The following is a 16,503-nucleotide window of genomic DNA, read 5'->3' as shown; positions in this document are numbered from 1 at the left end:
ACTAGCCCTATGAATACTTAGTTTTTTACAGACCAAAACATTGCTTCATTTACTTTTATTACTTCAACTTAGGTCAAATTTAGGACTTTCTGGTCATCTCAATACCAACAGTAGGCAGGGTAAGCCAGGGTTGTGTTTGAAACGAAAATAAATTTAAAAGAAATGTTTGAAACAAGGCCCTGGTTTAAAACATGATTTTTTCTAAGTCATGACGGCTCATACAACATGTTTTTGGAAAGTATTTACACAATTATGGCATAATCATACAACTTGGAAAAAACTATTTTTAAAGGCCTTTGTTTTAAATGCAACGACATGTTTTTGGAAAGTATTTACACAATTATGGCATAATCATACAACTTGGAAAAAACTATTTTTAAAGGCCTTTGTTTTAAATGCAACGACATGTTTTTGGAAAGTATTTACACAATTATGGCATAATCATACAACTTGGAAAAAACTATTTTTTAAAGGCCTTTGTTTTAAATGCAACCCTCACTGTACACGATTATAAAATAAATTCACAGTGATGAAAATTGTGTAAAAAAATATTCACAGTGTCTTAATTTCTATCCTCCCAGTTACACGTTTTTTACAAATATTGCATTTTGCAACTGTCGAAGGACAATATTTACATATGTACAAATGTCCACATGGCAAGAAAACAACATCTCGTCTGCGCCTTTTACATACTAGGCAAAGAAAATGCTTCAACTTCTCTTCCATGGATGTCGAGGGTTCCCGATCTTTAGAGAAATGAAGATCAGTTATGCAGTGCTTAAAGAACATGTATTCACAGAGTCACGTAATGACGGAGAACTTCTACTTTTTTGAATGACTCAGATTTTGTCAACTCCCACTATCTACTCACGTTGTTACACGTTGCTACACTACTTCTCTAATTTTTGAAGCCAGACTGCTCAATTCAGAAGTTTCAGATGTTATCATGATGTATGCCCATCACTTTCATAAGTGAAATTAGCATGATAAGGACCCTGTACAGTAGCATCAGGCCAATTGCACGATTGCTATTGCTGTCAGTCATCGTAAACTGTCACCGGCAATCAACTAACAGACGTCTGCTATACCTAAATCCCATTATACTGACTAAGTAATTTGCAGGCCCATCGATTTCCGTTTCCATTTGGAGTTACTACAGCTTTGGTATGCCGTGAAAATTGCTAATGACGGGAGTACTTCTACTTGCACTCCAGTTGCAACAATGACTACTTTGACCAGTCAGAGGCACATCGCATCTTTAAATAAGGATACGTGAATTGACTGCCCCCTATCATGCCAGGAATCATTTCTCACCGCTTTCAGGTATCACATGCAGACTTCGCACTGCGCAATTGGGAACGAAATCTTCGCGCGATAGATAACGCCAGCAGGACAGGTCAACAAAAGTTTCTCGCTGATCCTCGAGATCCTGCAGGAGGTCATCAATGCTGTAATCCGTGTACCCCCTCCTGTGATTGTTCACGGATTGGTTATACGTCATTGACATCGACATATTGCGTCAATAAATTAACTGTGCAAGAATTTTCATTGAGAGATCAATGTAAAACATGTCTAGAGTCTCGTTTCGAGACTAGGAAGCAGATATTTTCCAAGCATAAAGCTCGTATCTATAACTCAAGTGACATTAACTCTGAACTTAGGTGAAGTATACTTGATTAGGTGAAGTATACTTGATTAAGGACTATACAGACTGTCAGCAATAACATGCGAGGAAGACAGGTTATTTTCATCTGTAGGCCTACATCCGAGGCGTTTTGACAATGAAGATGCCGAGATGGGGTGGGCCAAATTGAGTACCAGAGTACCATTGTGACTTGAGTACTAAGCGTGGAGTATCCAAGTATCACCCAGACCCACCGCGATATCATAAGAGAATGGATGACTTGGAACGTTGAATCATGTAGGCTACCTTTTATTCGACCGCAAAGAATAATTGCCAGTTCTAAACCACATTAAGACAATTTCCTATTATTTCCAACAAGCCCATTTCATTGCGCTTTGTGAATATACTGTAGGACTATAGGTTGATCGCGACTTCATAGAAACGCTATTTCCCTAGACGTGAGTAGTTTTGCACTACATGTTTCTGATGATATGACACCCATAACCGAGGTCTCGAGGCTTACACAAAACAATAATTATAGTTGCTAATATAACGGTTAGTAGAAAGGACCATAAATTTCAGGTTTATAGAGTAAATTGTCTCTCACTCTCTACTCGAGTAAATACAATTGATATTCAATTTGGATTTGAGCAGGGTTGTAATGACTCGACTCGATTTGTGATTTTTTGGTGACTTTGGTAATTTTTTCAAATATGTAACATGACTCGATTCGAGTCATCGTACATGATTCGAACCAAGTCATATGACTCAAGACAAGGAAGGACTGCCACAGGCTGTAAATTCGAAGAACAGTAGTCACCACATTATTGGCATTTTGTCTGTCAGTCCTGATACTTGGAGAATAGGGCCAGAACCTGTTAAGATTGAGAAAATTTATTATATTATGAATGCGAGCCATCCTATATCACTCGAGTTGAAAAAAGTGGCTTAAACCGAATTGAACTGAAAACTGAACATAATGACTTGAACTCGAACTCGAGTCAATACACTATGACTAGGACTCGGTTGTGAAATGAAAATGACTCGAGTCAAAACTATAAGAGTGAGATTGACTGGTGACTCGGAACCTTGTGACTTGGTTCCAATTACAACCCTGGATTCGAGTACTCGAATTAGCGTGCCCTGTGCCCAGCCCTAGTGCTGTACACCTACAAAAAGTTTCGGTCTGGTCACGGCTGGAGCGCGGAACGAACAACCTGCCGATCGAATAGGCATGATCTACTGGTTAGCTATCTCATTGAATATAATCATATGAAAAACATGAATAAAATATGTTCACAGCGAATGCCAACACTGTGTGAATCACTATAGGCAGAGAATGTGTAACCGGGGTGAAGAAAAATAGGAATCCTATCACAATATACTGTTAATGTAAAACTTGAGGTAGTGATTGTCATGCAACGCTCACCTTAAGAAGGCGTAAACAATCCAGCCGAAAGTGAAACCATAGAAATTGTTGAGTTTTGGAATGTGCTGGCGGAATTCAGCAATCTTCTTTCGCAGGAGATATTTGCAACTGCAGTAACATGAAACAGGCCATTTATGGCAGGGATCTGCTACTTATTGAAAGACAAATTTGCCAGTTTGTCTCTTGCAAAATAGAAATGCAGGTTAGGCACAGGGCTGTGGAGTCGGAGTTTGGCTAATTTTCGCTTGTTGGAGTCGTGAAAACCATAGTGGCTGGAGTCGGAGTCGTGGAAAAAATATTGACTGGAGTCGGAGTTTGTGAAAATGATCCTGACTCCGACTCCAACTCCTTTATCATGAACACAATTGCTTTCAAATAATTTTCAATAGGATTTTTATGTACCATCAAATATTGTTATTAACAACTATAAGGATCAGGGGTGACCATCCCGTAGCCCACATGCCAAATGTGGCCCGTGAGATGGTTCTGTGTGGCCTTCAAGGGAATTCTCGAAATTAGAAAATTGCAACGCCAACCAAAATTTGATGACTAAAACATCAGTTCCGACGTTCCAGGGGCCAGCATTTATCGCAGATCTTCGTATATGACCATAAAGTAGAATATTTCGTACCAGATATATTTGACTTGAAATTTTTCTAAGCACTTCGCATGATTTATTGTCACTCGATGTCTTGCATTTAGTATTGGAGGGCTCCCCCTCCAGAAAATTATAAATACGCGCAATTTACAGAATTGAGTCGAGCTATATTCGCAATTAGGAGATAACGTGTCGTCCAACATGAGACTTCGCTTGTGCGCTCGCAGCGAGATCGTCGGCGACGAAACATTTGCACAAAATAATGGAGGCATGTTCACCGAAACCGTCAATATTGCTATGTCTAAATGCCGAATAATCCTGTCCTTGCCAAATGAACCCAGTGGTACACAGAGGCGACAACCCAATATATGTAAGTAAAATATTTATTGATAGAATTCATTCATTACTTTAGAAAAAATTTCGCGCTTGACGCGACCAGGGCTTCACTGCACAGTTGCATGACATAATTGCTATCAATTTTAAAGCGTAGTAATATAAGTCTTGTTTTCAATGTTACCGAATTCGGTTCGCTCCTATCTGACGACTAAAAAAAGTTAAATCAACATTCCAGTTGCCCGCGCAATGGTTCATAAATCTCATGTGGCCCTTCAGCCAAAAACGTTTGCCACCCCTGATGTACATAAAATTGGCCATTATTTGCAAATTACAATTCAGTTGCATAGAGGAAGAAAATCGCAATATGCATCGTCGCGATGCAGTCACAAATTGATGCAATTTTTAGAACTATACCATGATACTGTGACAGAGGAGACACATCGTCTGGTCACTTTGTAAAATTGATGTAAACATAACCAAACGCTGCTTCCACTTACAAAATTGAAAATATTTGTAGTGCAACTTAGCTGCTTGGGTCGAACAAATGATTAAGAAAGACTGCAAGTCCTAGTCCTCGAAAACTTGACTTGCATGTAGACTAGACATATGCTATTTGACTACTTCCTAGATTTCATTAATGACCAATGTCTGTTAGTAGTAAGAGTGTGTGTGCTTGTAATCAGTATAGTGTGTAATGAGAAAATTAGTAAGTTACATCTCTGTATCAGTTGCTGACTCATACACATGAGTTACACTTTGATTGTTTAATCGACATTTTAATTATACAGGATTGGATATATGTCATGTTTGAATGATTCATACATATCAGGATATTAGAGAGTCCGTGTTATAAAAACTTATAAAATATGTTAAGAGGAAGGATATTTAAAAAGGCAATCTTTCATGTTAATTGCGTGGTGAATAATTCGAGCTGTGCCACATTGAAACAATTTTGCATGCCATCGTTAATCATATGTCCGCATATGTTTAATGGTTATATGATAGTCATTTAAATGTCACTGTGGAATATAATTTTCGAAGTAAATTGGTAATACTGTTGCAGTTCTCTTCAGAAAATAGTCCGAGTCGGTACGTTTAAATACCAGAGAGTCGGTATATTGAAGATGTGTGGAGTCGGTGGTAATATTTAATGACTCAACACTCCACAGTCCTGGCCGTGATGCATACTATTTTGTTTGTGATTTTGATTGTTGCGTCATACTTTGCCTTTTTGGTTTTGCTTTGAAATCTGTTTAAATCCCTTTAGTGTGCCGATAACTCTTGAAAAGAGGCACTCGAAAAGTCTTCGAGTTAATAAATATTATTCTACAATGGATATTGTATTGAAAGCTATATTCAAGTTCTGTACCACGAACCATCTATTTATTTTGCTACAGGGAAGGGATGGACTAGACAACCGCCCGGTCGTATTGTCTCTTCCTTGTCGATACCATTAATGCGAAAATATTGCTTTTTCATGTTACCTATGTATCTATCTACATTGATCAAACGCCTGACGGATAAATTTCTACCTGTAAATCACTTTTTCAGTCTGGCTCACGCTGAAACCCAAGTCCGCCAAACCCCATTTGATTGCTTGCGAATCCGCATGGAATCCGTTGGTGGTGTATCGTGGTAAAAGATAGATAAAAGCACGCCCTATTTCATGTAGCAGCATGTCAAGCGATGAAGGAGCCGTCATTGCGGCTCGATTGAGATTCGTGTGAGCAGGCTGGAGCTGTTGCACAAACTTGTCATCTTTCGTTCTCAACAGAAACTCACATCTGAAAAGAATATGTGATTACACAAATACCGATTGCTGGGTGGAATCAGGAAACCAAAAGCACGGAGCATCGGCAATAGCACCTTCACGACAGGAGCTAAATTTACATAATCAAGTGAATTGCAGGTCATGGTAGTTGACGTATGCTGTTCGAGTTACTTATTAGGGAAGGGAGATGAAAGTGAAACACTAATTTCTTGATTCTGATTCGAGAACTGACACTTTGAAAAATTCAGAATCGGCAATCTGGATATGATGCCACACTCCACAGAACAAGCACAATCAAAATAACTGTTGAAGTAGAAGTAGTATACAAGCATAACTACTTGACCAAGTGAATACAACCTACTTGAATACTACATCAAGCTAGAATGATAACCTAATTGATGACATCTAGTCTTCAAGGGGTTATTAAAGATATGTTGTGCTTGGTAGGTGTACGATGAGTGAAAACAGCTTGCACACCACTGATCTAGCATGTTGTAATTAGGGCTGGGCAAAATCGAGTACCTGAGTGATTCGATTCTGAATCACGTAAAATGCTTCGAGTCGAGTCGAGTAATCGAGTATCACTCATTATGACGTCATAGAAGAATATTATTTGTCAAAGTTCAAATATGTACCTTTTAAGCGACCACAAAGAATATAATGCCTGTTAATCATATTAAGGATACTTTGGTATTCTTTTCGACCATACCAATTTCATTGCACTTGGTGACAATATTGTGGCATGATCATGACTTAGGAAATGTGCTATTTCCAGTAACCTTCGTAGCTTTGTACTTCATGTTTCGTATGCTACGATACGGCCAATCAAGGTTTCAAGGCTTCAACAGTGAAATTAGCATAAACTCGTTGATCGTTGATAAACCTCTCGTTGATAAATCAACTTTCAGTGGTGAGGAGCGTATAATTTCAGTACTCGAAAAAATCGTCTTTTGCTACTCGACTCGAATCATTAAAATTAATACTCGATTCAGATTCGAGTACTCGAATCATTGTGCCCAGCCCTAGTTGTAATCCACAATGCCGGACTAGAAAAGTTGCTTCCAATTTAAATTTCATAAAGAGCATACATTCCATGAACATGAACACACATTAAGAGGATGAACAGAATTCGCTAGACCTCTGGCATGTGATTCCGTACAGCAACAACCAACAATTATTACATTATATTCAATTCCGAAACCATAGGGGTAGTAATTTATGGGTAGAGTGATAAATGTCCTATTCTACAAGACGATAAACCCTAAACACACTCACTCTGGAAAATACTTTGCATGCTCTATCCATGGGTCGGCTTCCTGTTCCCAATTTTGTAAACCACCATTGCAATAGAAACACTTTGTGCTGTCGGATTCGCCTAATTCAAAGAAAATAACAGTACGAAATTTGATATTGGTGGGTAAACTCATTTCATCTCAAAACTTGCAACATTATTATTTTTGTACTGCAGTCTGTTCGTACGTACCCAGAAAAAAAAAGCCAGCTTCTGCTATTCGTTCAACAGGAGCACGAATGTTCGGTTGCAGCCAACACCTGTCGAATGTCGCCATTCTACTCTCCAACGACATCATGTGTGGATTCTTTGGAACAAGGCAAGGAAACCTTGCTGCAAGACAGGGTTGTTTGTCTGGAGATAGATCTGTTGTCATCCGGTGATTGGGAGAGTGACGCCCGATCTCCGTTCCACACTGGCCTTCATATGGAACGCATTCATCTTCTGTCATCGGTACGCTGGGAGAGGATCTGCAGAACAATATGTAAAATGATAACTGCTCCCTTCACTAGCAATAGTGATTTATATATTTATCGTTATTTATATATTTTAACAGTGATAGTCACTGATACCAAACACTCATTCAATGGCCTTGTGGGAAACTTCGAACCAATGCAACAATTAAGCTATATCTTTAGGTACGTTGGTGTTTTCAGCATTCACGTAAATTGACTGACCAAAGATAGCAATAGGCCAGTGGTTCTGTAACTTTTCATGTTTGCATACCACTAATTCCATTTTTACTATACTACGTACCACCTGGATCCGAAAAAACTTATTTCCTCAAATGTACCCTTACCAGTGTTTATTATTTATTGGCGTTTCTATCACTATATCATACCATGAATAGCTAGAAAACACAATTTCATTAGATAGATCTGATGAAACTGTGCACGTTGCAAAAATTTGGGATCTTGATTATTCTTTTCTGCATATTTCGAAACGAGGTGCCGTTTTAACAGGCTGAAGAATTTGTTAGTTAGCCGAAGCATCCTAGATATCCAATCTCACTAGCTACTTGCTTTTTCGTTGTTGCTGTAGTGTGAATCTGCGGCGAAAAAATGATACCAACGTGTAGTTGTTGCGCAACTGAAGTAATTGTTACGTCATGTTTTTAGTTAGTGTTTTTCTTACTGCCCCATGTGAAACTGCTGGGGCCAATAGTTATGAAATCTGGATCAGTGGTTCCCAACCTTGTTCGACTCATTGCCCCCTTTTCAAGCTCCGCACCGATCATCGCCCCCCAAATATTGGGAATCGAAAAATTGGCATACAAACTGTAGCGACCGGCGCGAGTTGACTAAAAATAAGGTCGACTTTTCGGCTTGACCTCGAAATTAGACTTTTACAGCAAAATTTTTGTGCGTTGACTAAAAAAATGGCGATTTCTCTGACTTGACTCAAAATATAGCCGTTTTAACGCGCCATTGCCCCCTTCGCGATATCACCCACGTTGGGAACCACTTATCTAGATTCAGGCAGTACTGACTTTAGAAGAACAATCAATTGAAAAATGCAACTAAGATCATTGTTTTACAAACATGTTATCATCGCAATGCTGATTCGTGATTCACAGTCATGGGTCTTCTAAAAACACCACCTTCACGAAGTGGAATGTTTTCCACTAACGGTGCATCTGCATAATACTTCATATCCAATGGCTTGACCTATTCCAAACACGCCCGTCCTTGAAAAGGCAAAGGTTCGGTGTTGAGAAGTACTTGTACTACTGATAAAATCACAACACAACAATGTGGGACATCAGTAGCACGGATACAACCCTATTGTCTATCAAAGATTGTGCTACATGATCAAATTGATCAGCTATCCAGCAGTCACTGAGCTGTAGGCTCACCCATGATGAGATATAACGATCTCAGGTCTAGTGTACTTCATCATCCAAAACGACATGACCGTCACCAACCATTGTTGCTCATGAACATGTCAAAATTAGAGCTGGGGTATCACAGGATAACGGTGGGGTTTATGTTAGGGCAAAATTACGTTAGGGGGCTAGGATTGGGGCATCACATTATTAGGGTTCAGGGTATCATAAAATTCATGTTGGAGTATCGTAATATTAGTTGGGAGCTAGGGTTAGGTTGGGGTATCGTAGGTTTGGGGATGAGGTTAATGAATGCTCCTACGATATCCTAAACCAGGGGTGTCAAACTTCCGGCCCACGGGCCGCATCCGGTCCGCTACATGATTTCATCCGGCCCGCAAAGCAATTCTGAGTAGATTGAAAACTTTCTAATTATCCAGCACATGTGTAACAAATGATGAGATTTTTTGCAGGAAATTATTTCAGAAAATATTCCCTCAAGACAGCAAATGTCTAGCATGTTCTTAGGTCACATTATAACCACTCGACTACGGCGTTGTGGTTTTACTCTCTCTAATTTGAGAAGGCAAAAGTGCAGACTGAGCTCACCAACGAGTAGTTATTCACAGAAGTAAAAACACCAATGCGGAACGGTTATATGCAGATTCATGTAAAATATATTAGCCACACAAATGTACAATTCAAATATCAATGATAGCACTGCTATTCCATTTCCTACCCAATAGTTCCCTGGACTTGAGAGAAACCTGACTTTCGATTTAATCATGATAACCCAAATTCATATGTTCTTGTTTACAGTTAAATATCTTGTATTCCACACAGCGTATACGCGGGGTAGGGTTGTTCAGAATTGACCGACTTTCAAAAAGTCCAGGTTTTCAGTCCGATTCCCATGCCTTATACATTAAAAACATATTTTGGCTACTTTTTTTTGTAACTCGTCCTGTGCACCGTGTGCACTGTGCACATTGAGCTGGAAGAATAGCAGCTGAAAATAGGGGATTCCCCTAAAATCTGAGTGTGACGATTTTACCTAGCCTAGTTAAAGTGACATATAACATGGATTTATGCAGCTGTTGCGGTTTGGAGTGCTACAAAACCCCACTATATAAGGCATCCCTAGTTCAGGATATCATTTCCATGTCCCACACTGCCTTAGAACTGCTCAAAACTACCTAAAACTGATAGTCATTTTGTTGGATCACATATCCTACACCCCTCAAACCTACCCGGAACTGTTCATCAATTTCCTGGATCCCCATGTGCAAGAACACAACTGTAAATGTAACATCCACTCACAGCCACATAATAAACATCACAGGAAACGAAAAAATAAGGCAAAGAAAGAGATCAACTTGGCAAAATATTACATAAATCAGGTGGATGAAATGGTTGATTTCGAGAAATCTGCATATCTGTTCCGGTGATCTTCCACAGCTTGTAGGAGGCTCGCTCGCTGTTTTTTGTCATCCGTTATGAACGCAGCATAGTCGGTATTCAATTTTACCATACGTTCTGCTGCATCATTAACTACTAGGGATGGTGTGAACGTGAGGTTCACGTTCGCGTTCTGTGTGTGAACCTCGGAAATTTAGAGGTTCGCGCTCACAACAGAACCTTGGTAGGTTCTGCACTGTGAACCTTTTTCATATATTACAATTTTCACTTCATTATAACATATTTGGTTCTTATTAATTGCATTTCAACTGCGGGCCACTCTACCACTGCGGGTAGGTTTGAGGGGTGTAGGATATGTGATCCAACAAAATGACTATCAGTTTTAGGTAGTTTTGAGCAGTTCTAAGGCAGTGTGGGACATGGAAATGATATCCTGAACTAGGAATGCCTTACATAGTGGGGTTTTGTAGCACTCCAAACCGCAACAGCTGCATAAATCCATGTTATATGTCACTTTAACTAGGCTAGGTAAAATCGTCACACTCAGACTTTAGGGGAATCCCCTATTTTCTGCTGCTATTCTTCCAGTTCAATGTGCGCACGGATGCAGGGGACGAGTTACAAAAAAAAGTAGCCAGAATATGTTTTTAAGGTATAAGGCATGGGAATCGGACTGAAAACCTGGACTTTTTGAAAGTCGGTCAATTCTGAACAACCCTAACGCGATGCTAACACCAGATTACGACTGCAACAAAGGAAGCAAATAAATATGCCAACTTATATCGTCGCTAGCGCCACTATTTTATTGTTTATTAATTGTATTCAACCGGCCAATTATCATATTTTTGCCTATTCCATTGTTCGCGAATAAAGGTATTGCGAGCTGCTAGAATAAAACCCCTATGAGCCGTGTAATATTATCTACATATGCTTGATAATGAAGTATTCGAGTGAAAAGCAAGGGCCTGAGGTAACATTTTGTTATCATTTGACTGGTCCGGCCCGCGGGCGATTTGAAGGCTTGAATCCGGCCTGCGACGCAATTTGAGTTTGACACCCCTGCCCGAAACCCTGAACTAATTATATATGCCATAAATTTTGACACGCCGATGAGGAACACTGATTGTTGATGGGGGTCATGTTGTTGTGGATGAGAAAGAACAGATCGAAATCTCTCCATATACCTGCAACATCAACCATCATCAACTGGTAGACACAGCTTCTCTGGAGACAGACCATCATCCATCATGCTGCCACCACTTCAGACAAAGACCAACTTCACACCTTGTGGAGTAAACGAAGTAGAGGAAAGATCAGGTTGCTATGGATTACAAGATCTGTTCTGATTCAGCCCTTTCCACCCATTCTGATAAAACATGTGTCTCAACTTTCCAGCAACCAGTGTTCCTGTCATCATATTCATCAACTAATTTATGTACTTACTGTGTCTATTTGTAACTGTAACTGTTTATCTTGCCATTGCATTAAACTGCCTTCTATTTATCTTTGTGTACATAAAGAAGGAGCTGAAAAATATGACTTTTTGTAACAGAATCGGCTGAAAAATATGATTGTTGTGATACAGCCGGCTGACAAGATTTGAATCCCACCACTGCTAATATGTAATATGTTGATGGTTGGCGACTGCTCTATTGATGCATATTTCCCTGTCACAACCATTGGATATTCAATTGATGCACACCAATAAAAAGATGTCGAAGTATTACTGTCGAAGTCACATCTCAGGACCATAACTCCTCCACCGAATATTTATGTAAACACATAAACCTACATCGACTAATAATGTGACGACTTCCTCCATACCTTATCGCTCTTTCCTGTTGTACCGCACTGAGACGCAAGCTCTCCAAACTCATTATGTCTCGTGGAGTGTGTTGTACTTCGGTTGACGGCACGTCAAGAGACTCCGAATTTAGTATGACGGGGCGATTGAGATTTGGGTAAGCGTCCTTGAGTCTATGCACAAACTCAATACCTTTCTTTGCCAACACGAATTCGCATCTGCAATACAACAACACGTAACTGTATATATATCTCATAGCTCAGTGGTTCTCGGCCAGAATTCGCTGAGCCAGTCTCAAGGGTTAGATAGAGGTTAAGGCACACAGCAGACTAATATACGGCAGAGGTCACACTTATTCAGAGTAAATATTCATTGAAATCTGTTTGTTTTTGTAAAAATCAAGCTTCATTAGTTTTGATCATACAAAACTGGTGTACCCACAGTAAATTTTTGGCATCGATCAGTATTCTATAATGTAATTAACGTGTGATTTGGTGAAAATTTAGGGTTTGCCAAAGGCTTGTGGATTAGCTAGGTTAGTTAGGAACACACTGCCATAATGTGAGAATAGCTCACAAGGCGAAGTCGAAGGTAGGGGTAACGCATCCAACAGCAACCTTTTATGCATCCTGCACAAGTGCACATAATGGCTACGATTTTACCAGAATTGGTCATGGCCAATTGTAAGGTACTTCTACTTTTTGCAAGTCCTCAAGTCGGTTTTGCCTACCTGCAACACTTACTCAAGTAGGTAGTTACTCTCCACCTTTTGAATTTGGGATATGTTTCTATCATGTTTATGGTAACTGGGCGGACTAGCCCCTGTATGACGGTGACCAAATATTGTTTCTGAAAACTGTATGATTTTGTAGTGTCATCAGTCATTTCGTGTTAGTCGCACTCGCGAAGATGCATCTTGCGATTTCAAAGGCAGACTCCTTTGACCAACTACTAAAAACTATGTGACGTCTCAAACAAATCCACTTTTGAAAATTGCTTACTTGAGTAATTTTCCAAGTTTCATGTTTCCAACTGAAGTAGGCTGCTTTTGACATGTCTTGGAAATCGCTACTTCTATTTGGAACAGAGCAGGAGCCTACTTTGCTACTTCTACTTTAGTACCAGCAATGACTACTATGGCCACCTCTGGATTTTACCTGTTTATTTATAGATGCTAGGCAGATATTAAAGTCTGTAGAAAAGCACACTTCTCCTGAAGAGATTAATGAATGATTTGAATTTCTATATCCGCCGAGAGTGTGACATTTATCGAGTTGGATGGAGCCGGCAGTTAACAATTCAGTCGGATGGTATCATAACCCCGGCTTGTTCCAGATTCAGTCATTCATCAGATTCTTCCAAAGCTGGTTGGTGCCACGACACATAGGCCAGTAAAAGTGACGAAATTGCACAGTAACATCACATTCAATTATAACACCGCGAAACAACTGTTTCACGTTATTCTGAAGTTCTGTACCCCAAATGGCGCGTTCAATTATGATACCATTCGTGCATGATTCCAAAAAGCGACTCACCCTGGAAACCACTTGGCGTGTTCTATCCACGGCTTGTCATCATACTCCCAATTTTGAAGTCCCCCATCGCAATAGAAGCATTTCGTTTTATCTGATTCCCCTGATTCACGGAAACCACTCTTTTAGTTGCGAAACGAAATCCGCAGTCAGCACAGACCTACCTAGAAAAAACAAGCCCGCTTTTGCGAACTGTTCAACCGAAGCTCTGATTCTTTGCCCAGGCCAACGCCAGTCGAAAGTTGCTATTCTTTGCTCCAATGACATCATGTCCGGGTTCATGGGGTTTAGACACGGGAACCTTTCCTGTTGAAACCACTGTTGTCCAAAAGGCGGATCAGCGATCTCTCCGTGGCTGGAAGCAAGACGTTTACTTTGCTCTCGCTGCAGTTTGTCCAATCGAATACGCTCGGAGTCGACCATCGGTTCGTTACCAGAATATTCACCTCGCGCAAACCTAACAAGACATTTTTGGATGTGATCAGTCATTACCACTGCGATTTTTCGACCGAAAAAATGCAAAAAATTTGATAAAAAATAACTGATATTTCAGAAATTTTCTTATTACTGGCATATCTATATACAGTATGGGTGTTCGAAAAAACTTTTTTCAAAAAATGGTTGAAATTTCAATTTGGTTGACCTCGGCTTCTGATGGTTAAAATTGAGTCAATATTGGTGTAGGACGTTTTTTTTTAAATATTCAGGCAACCTGATGATTCAACATACGAGCTGATGAAATTTGGAAAAAAGTGTTTTGAACACCACTAAATACAGTGATTATTTCTAGCCATACGTTTAACTGATACACGAAGGTATAGGCTACATATATAGATAGGCAATCTATGGTATCACAGTGAAAATAGTTTCCATGAACATTTCACTAATCTGATACTGCACTAAAACCGTTAAATCCTGAAAAGGCTGGTTATGACTATGACTTACTGGCAATTGCGGAAATTTTTTTTGTGTTGTTCTGATACGTTGTCCGTGGGCATCCAGTTGCAAAGAATGCCAGAGCAAGAGAAGCACTGTGTCCAGTCCAAATAACCGAGGTAGAATAATCCCTGTTTCGCCAACTCACTTACCAAATACGGAGAGGATGGCCATCTCGCAAAGCTCTTTCTGAAACACAGGATGATATACGTCTGTTAATATCACATCATTAAGGGAATGCCGAATGTCAATTTGATTATGACAGACATCAACAATCTCGCTACTTAGTCATACAGCTCTCACGTGCTGTGGCTGCCAGAGTAGATCAGTGATGATCACGGCAGTTTTGGAGGACGTTTGATGCCAGATGACCTGCGATTTCCCGAATTGGGTCTTCAGAATGCGAGACCAGTGGTTCAAACGCTGAGTTACCGTTGCTATTTAACAATTTTGATGCAAATTGGAGATGAGTAATTTACATTGACTAGTCTAACAATCACAGCGTTAACTAATGTAATTTTCTTTAGATCACTGGTTTCCAACCTTGGAGTCGAACAAAGGTTTTGTTCAGGCCGCGATCATTGCATTGACTTTGGTTCTATAATACATTTTACTAGAACAGAATTCATAGCTTAATTCTATACAAATTTCAATCCAAATGAGAATGAGATATTGTCAATGTAACAGTAAATATTGTGGTCAAATAATTGAATTAATTCTAGCAGATGGTCTTGCTTGACACTGACACTACATGTAGGCTAGGTCCTCAGTAGCTAAGCAGAATTAACGTTTTCATTGCCATAGAGATGCATTTGACATTTTCTAGTGCTTTCACAACGTCCATGTCCGATTCTATACTAAACAAAATTATACAGTGATATCCAGCACTTATTAAATGTATCAGTGTTAACTCTGAATCGATGCTACGCCAAACCTTCTCTCCAATTCGCTGTGTAAGTTGGAGGTCTTCAATCTGTCTTCGTGTGCTTGATCCATGTTTGTAAACTGGCTTACAAACGTGATGAATTTCTTTTACTCCTCAGCGTGTTGTAATAAAATTCCAGAGAGCTCTTTGATTGCTTCGATGATATTAGATTGCAGATTGCATGTAGCCTACTACCTGTTCTGCAACTAACAATATTTTGTTATCTTCTAAGCAAGGAATACAGGATGAGACAACATCCGGGTTAGAATCCCGGTACGTTTAGCGTTATATATTTGGTGTGTCAAGATGGTTCTCAGCGTCAACACCTGTGTGCAGTCAGTAGGATCTTTGGTGTGCACGAGACACCGAATTCCATATTGGGACAATGTACATTATTGTTTAGCTCTGTTTCACTGCTCAATCACACTCCCCATCAAGAAGGGATGATTGGTGTGCGGTATGGGCATTTCGAAGTTGCAGTGCAACTATCACTACAAAAAAAAATTAGACAAATTTGGTCTCAAATTTAAGAAATGAGGATGATTTGGTCTCATTTTCAGCAATTTCAGTCTCACTGATGAATTGAGGTCTTAAAATTGAGACTGATTCAGCTGTTTAAGACCATATATAATTGTCACAATTATTTGGTCTTAAAAATGAGACCAATAAAAAGCATCTCATAAGACATATTGTGCTTATTAAGACAGTTTTTGATGTGTTAGTATTTTTGGTCTTGTTTTTAAGACAAATTTCGCTGATCAAGAAACGACATGATTTGTGGTCTCAAAAATGAGACCGGAAAGTTGACATGGTTCAGGAGCTCTAAGACATAACTAGCTTAATGAGACAGTTTTTGATTTGTCAGTATTTTTGATCTTGTTTTTAAGACAGATTTCGCTAATCAAGTAACAACATGATTTGTGGTCTTGAAAATGAGACCGGAAAGTTGACATGGGTCAGGAGCTCTAAGACATAACAAGCTTATTGAGACAGTTTTTGATGTGTCAGTATTT

The 16,503-nt window shown here is 39.5% G+C and overlaps 1 protein-coding gene across 1 annotated transcript; it reads right to left on the bottom strand.

Moving 5' to 3' along the window:
• Positions 1-351: 351 nt before the first annotated feature.
• On the bottom strand, positions 352-15,973 carry LOC145452246 (E3 ubiquitin-protein ligase XIAP-like). Its single transcript, XM_080330462.1, has 11 exons — positions 15,500-15,973; positions 14,575-14,754; positions 13,794-14,086; positions 13,633-13,732; positions 12,118-12,315; positions 7,242-7,519; positions 7,034-7,133; positions 5,520-5,771; positions 3,054-3,161; positions 1,315-1,469; positions 352-746 (listed from the first exon to the last, which is right to left on the bottom strand). The coding sequence occupies exons 1-11, from the start codon at positions 15,559-15,561 to the stop codon at positions 553-555; spliced, it is 1,920 nt and encodes a 639-aa protein (XP_080186588.1). The 5' UTR covers positions 15,562-15,973; the 3' UTR covers positions 352-552.
• Positions 15,974-16,503: the final 530 nt, after the last annotated feature.

Source organism: Botryllus schlosseri, chromosome 12 (assembly GCF_051294905.1).
Source record: "Botryllus schlosseri isolate E-star chromosome 12, Bs_hap1, whole genome shotgun sequence".
NCBI classification, from domain to species: domain Eukaryota; kingdom Metazoa; phylum Chordata; class Ascidiacea; order Stolidobranchia; family Styelidae; genus Botryllus; species Botryllus schlosseri.
This window is presented reverse-complemented; position numbering and strand designations above follow the sequence as displayed.

Excerpts from the sequence above, each read along its gene's own strand:
- LOC145452246 (XM_080330462.1), bottom strand. The coding sequence starts at position 15,561 with ATGGATCAAGCACACGAAGACAGATTGAAGACCTCCAACTTACACAGC. Across the intron at positions 3,162-5,519 it reads ACTGAAAAAGTGATTTACAG|TTGCAAATATCTCCTGCGAA; the intron begins GTAGAAATTTAT and ends ATGTTACTGCAG. Across the intron at positions 1,470-3,053 it reads ATTGTTTACGCCTTCTTAAG|GAGGGGGTACACGGATTACA; the intron begins GTGAGCGTTGCA and ends GAACAATCACAG.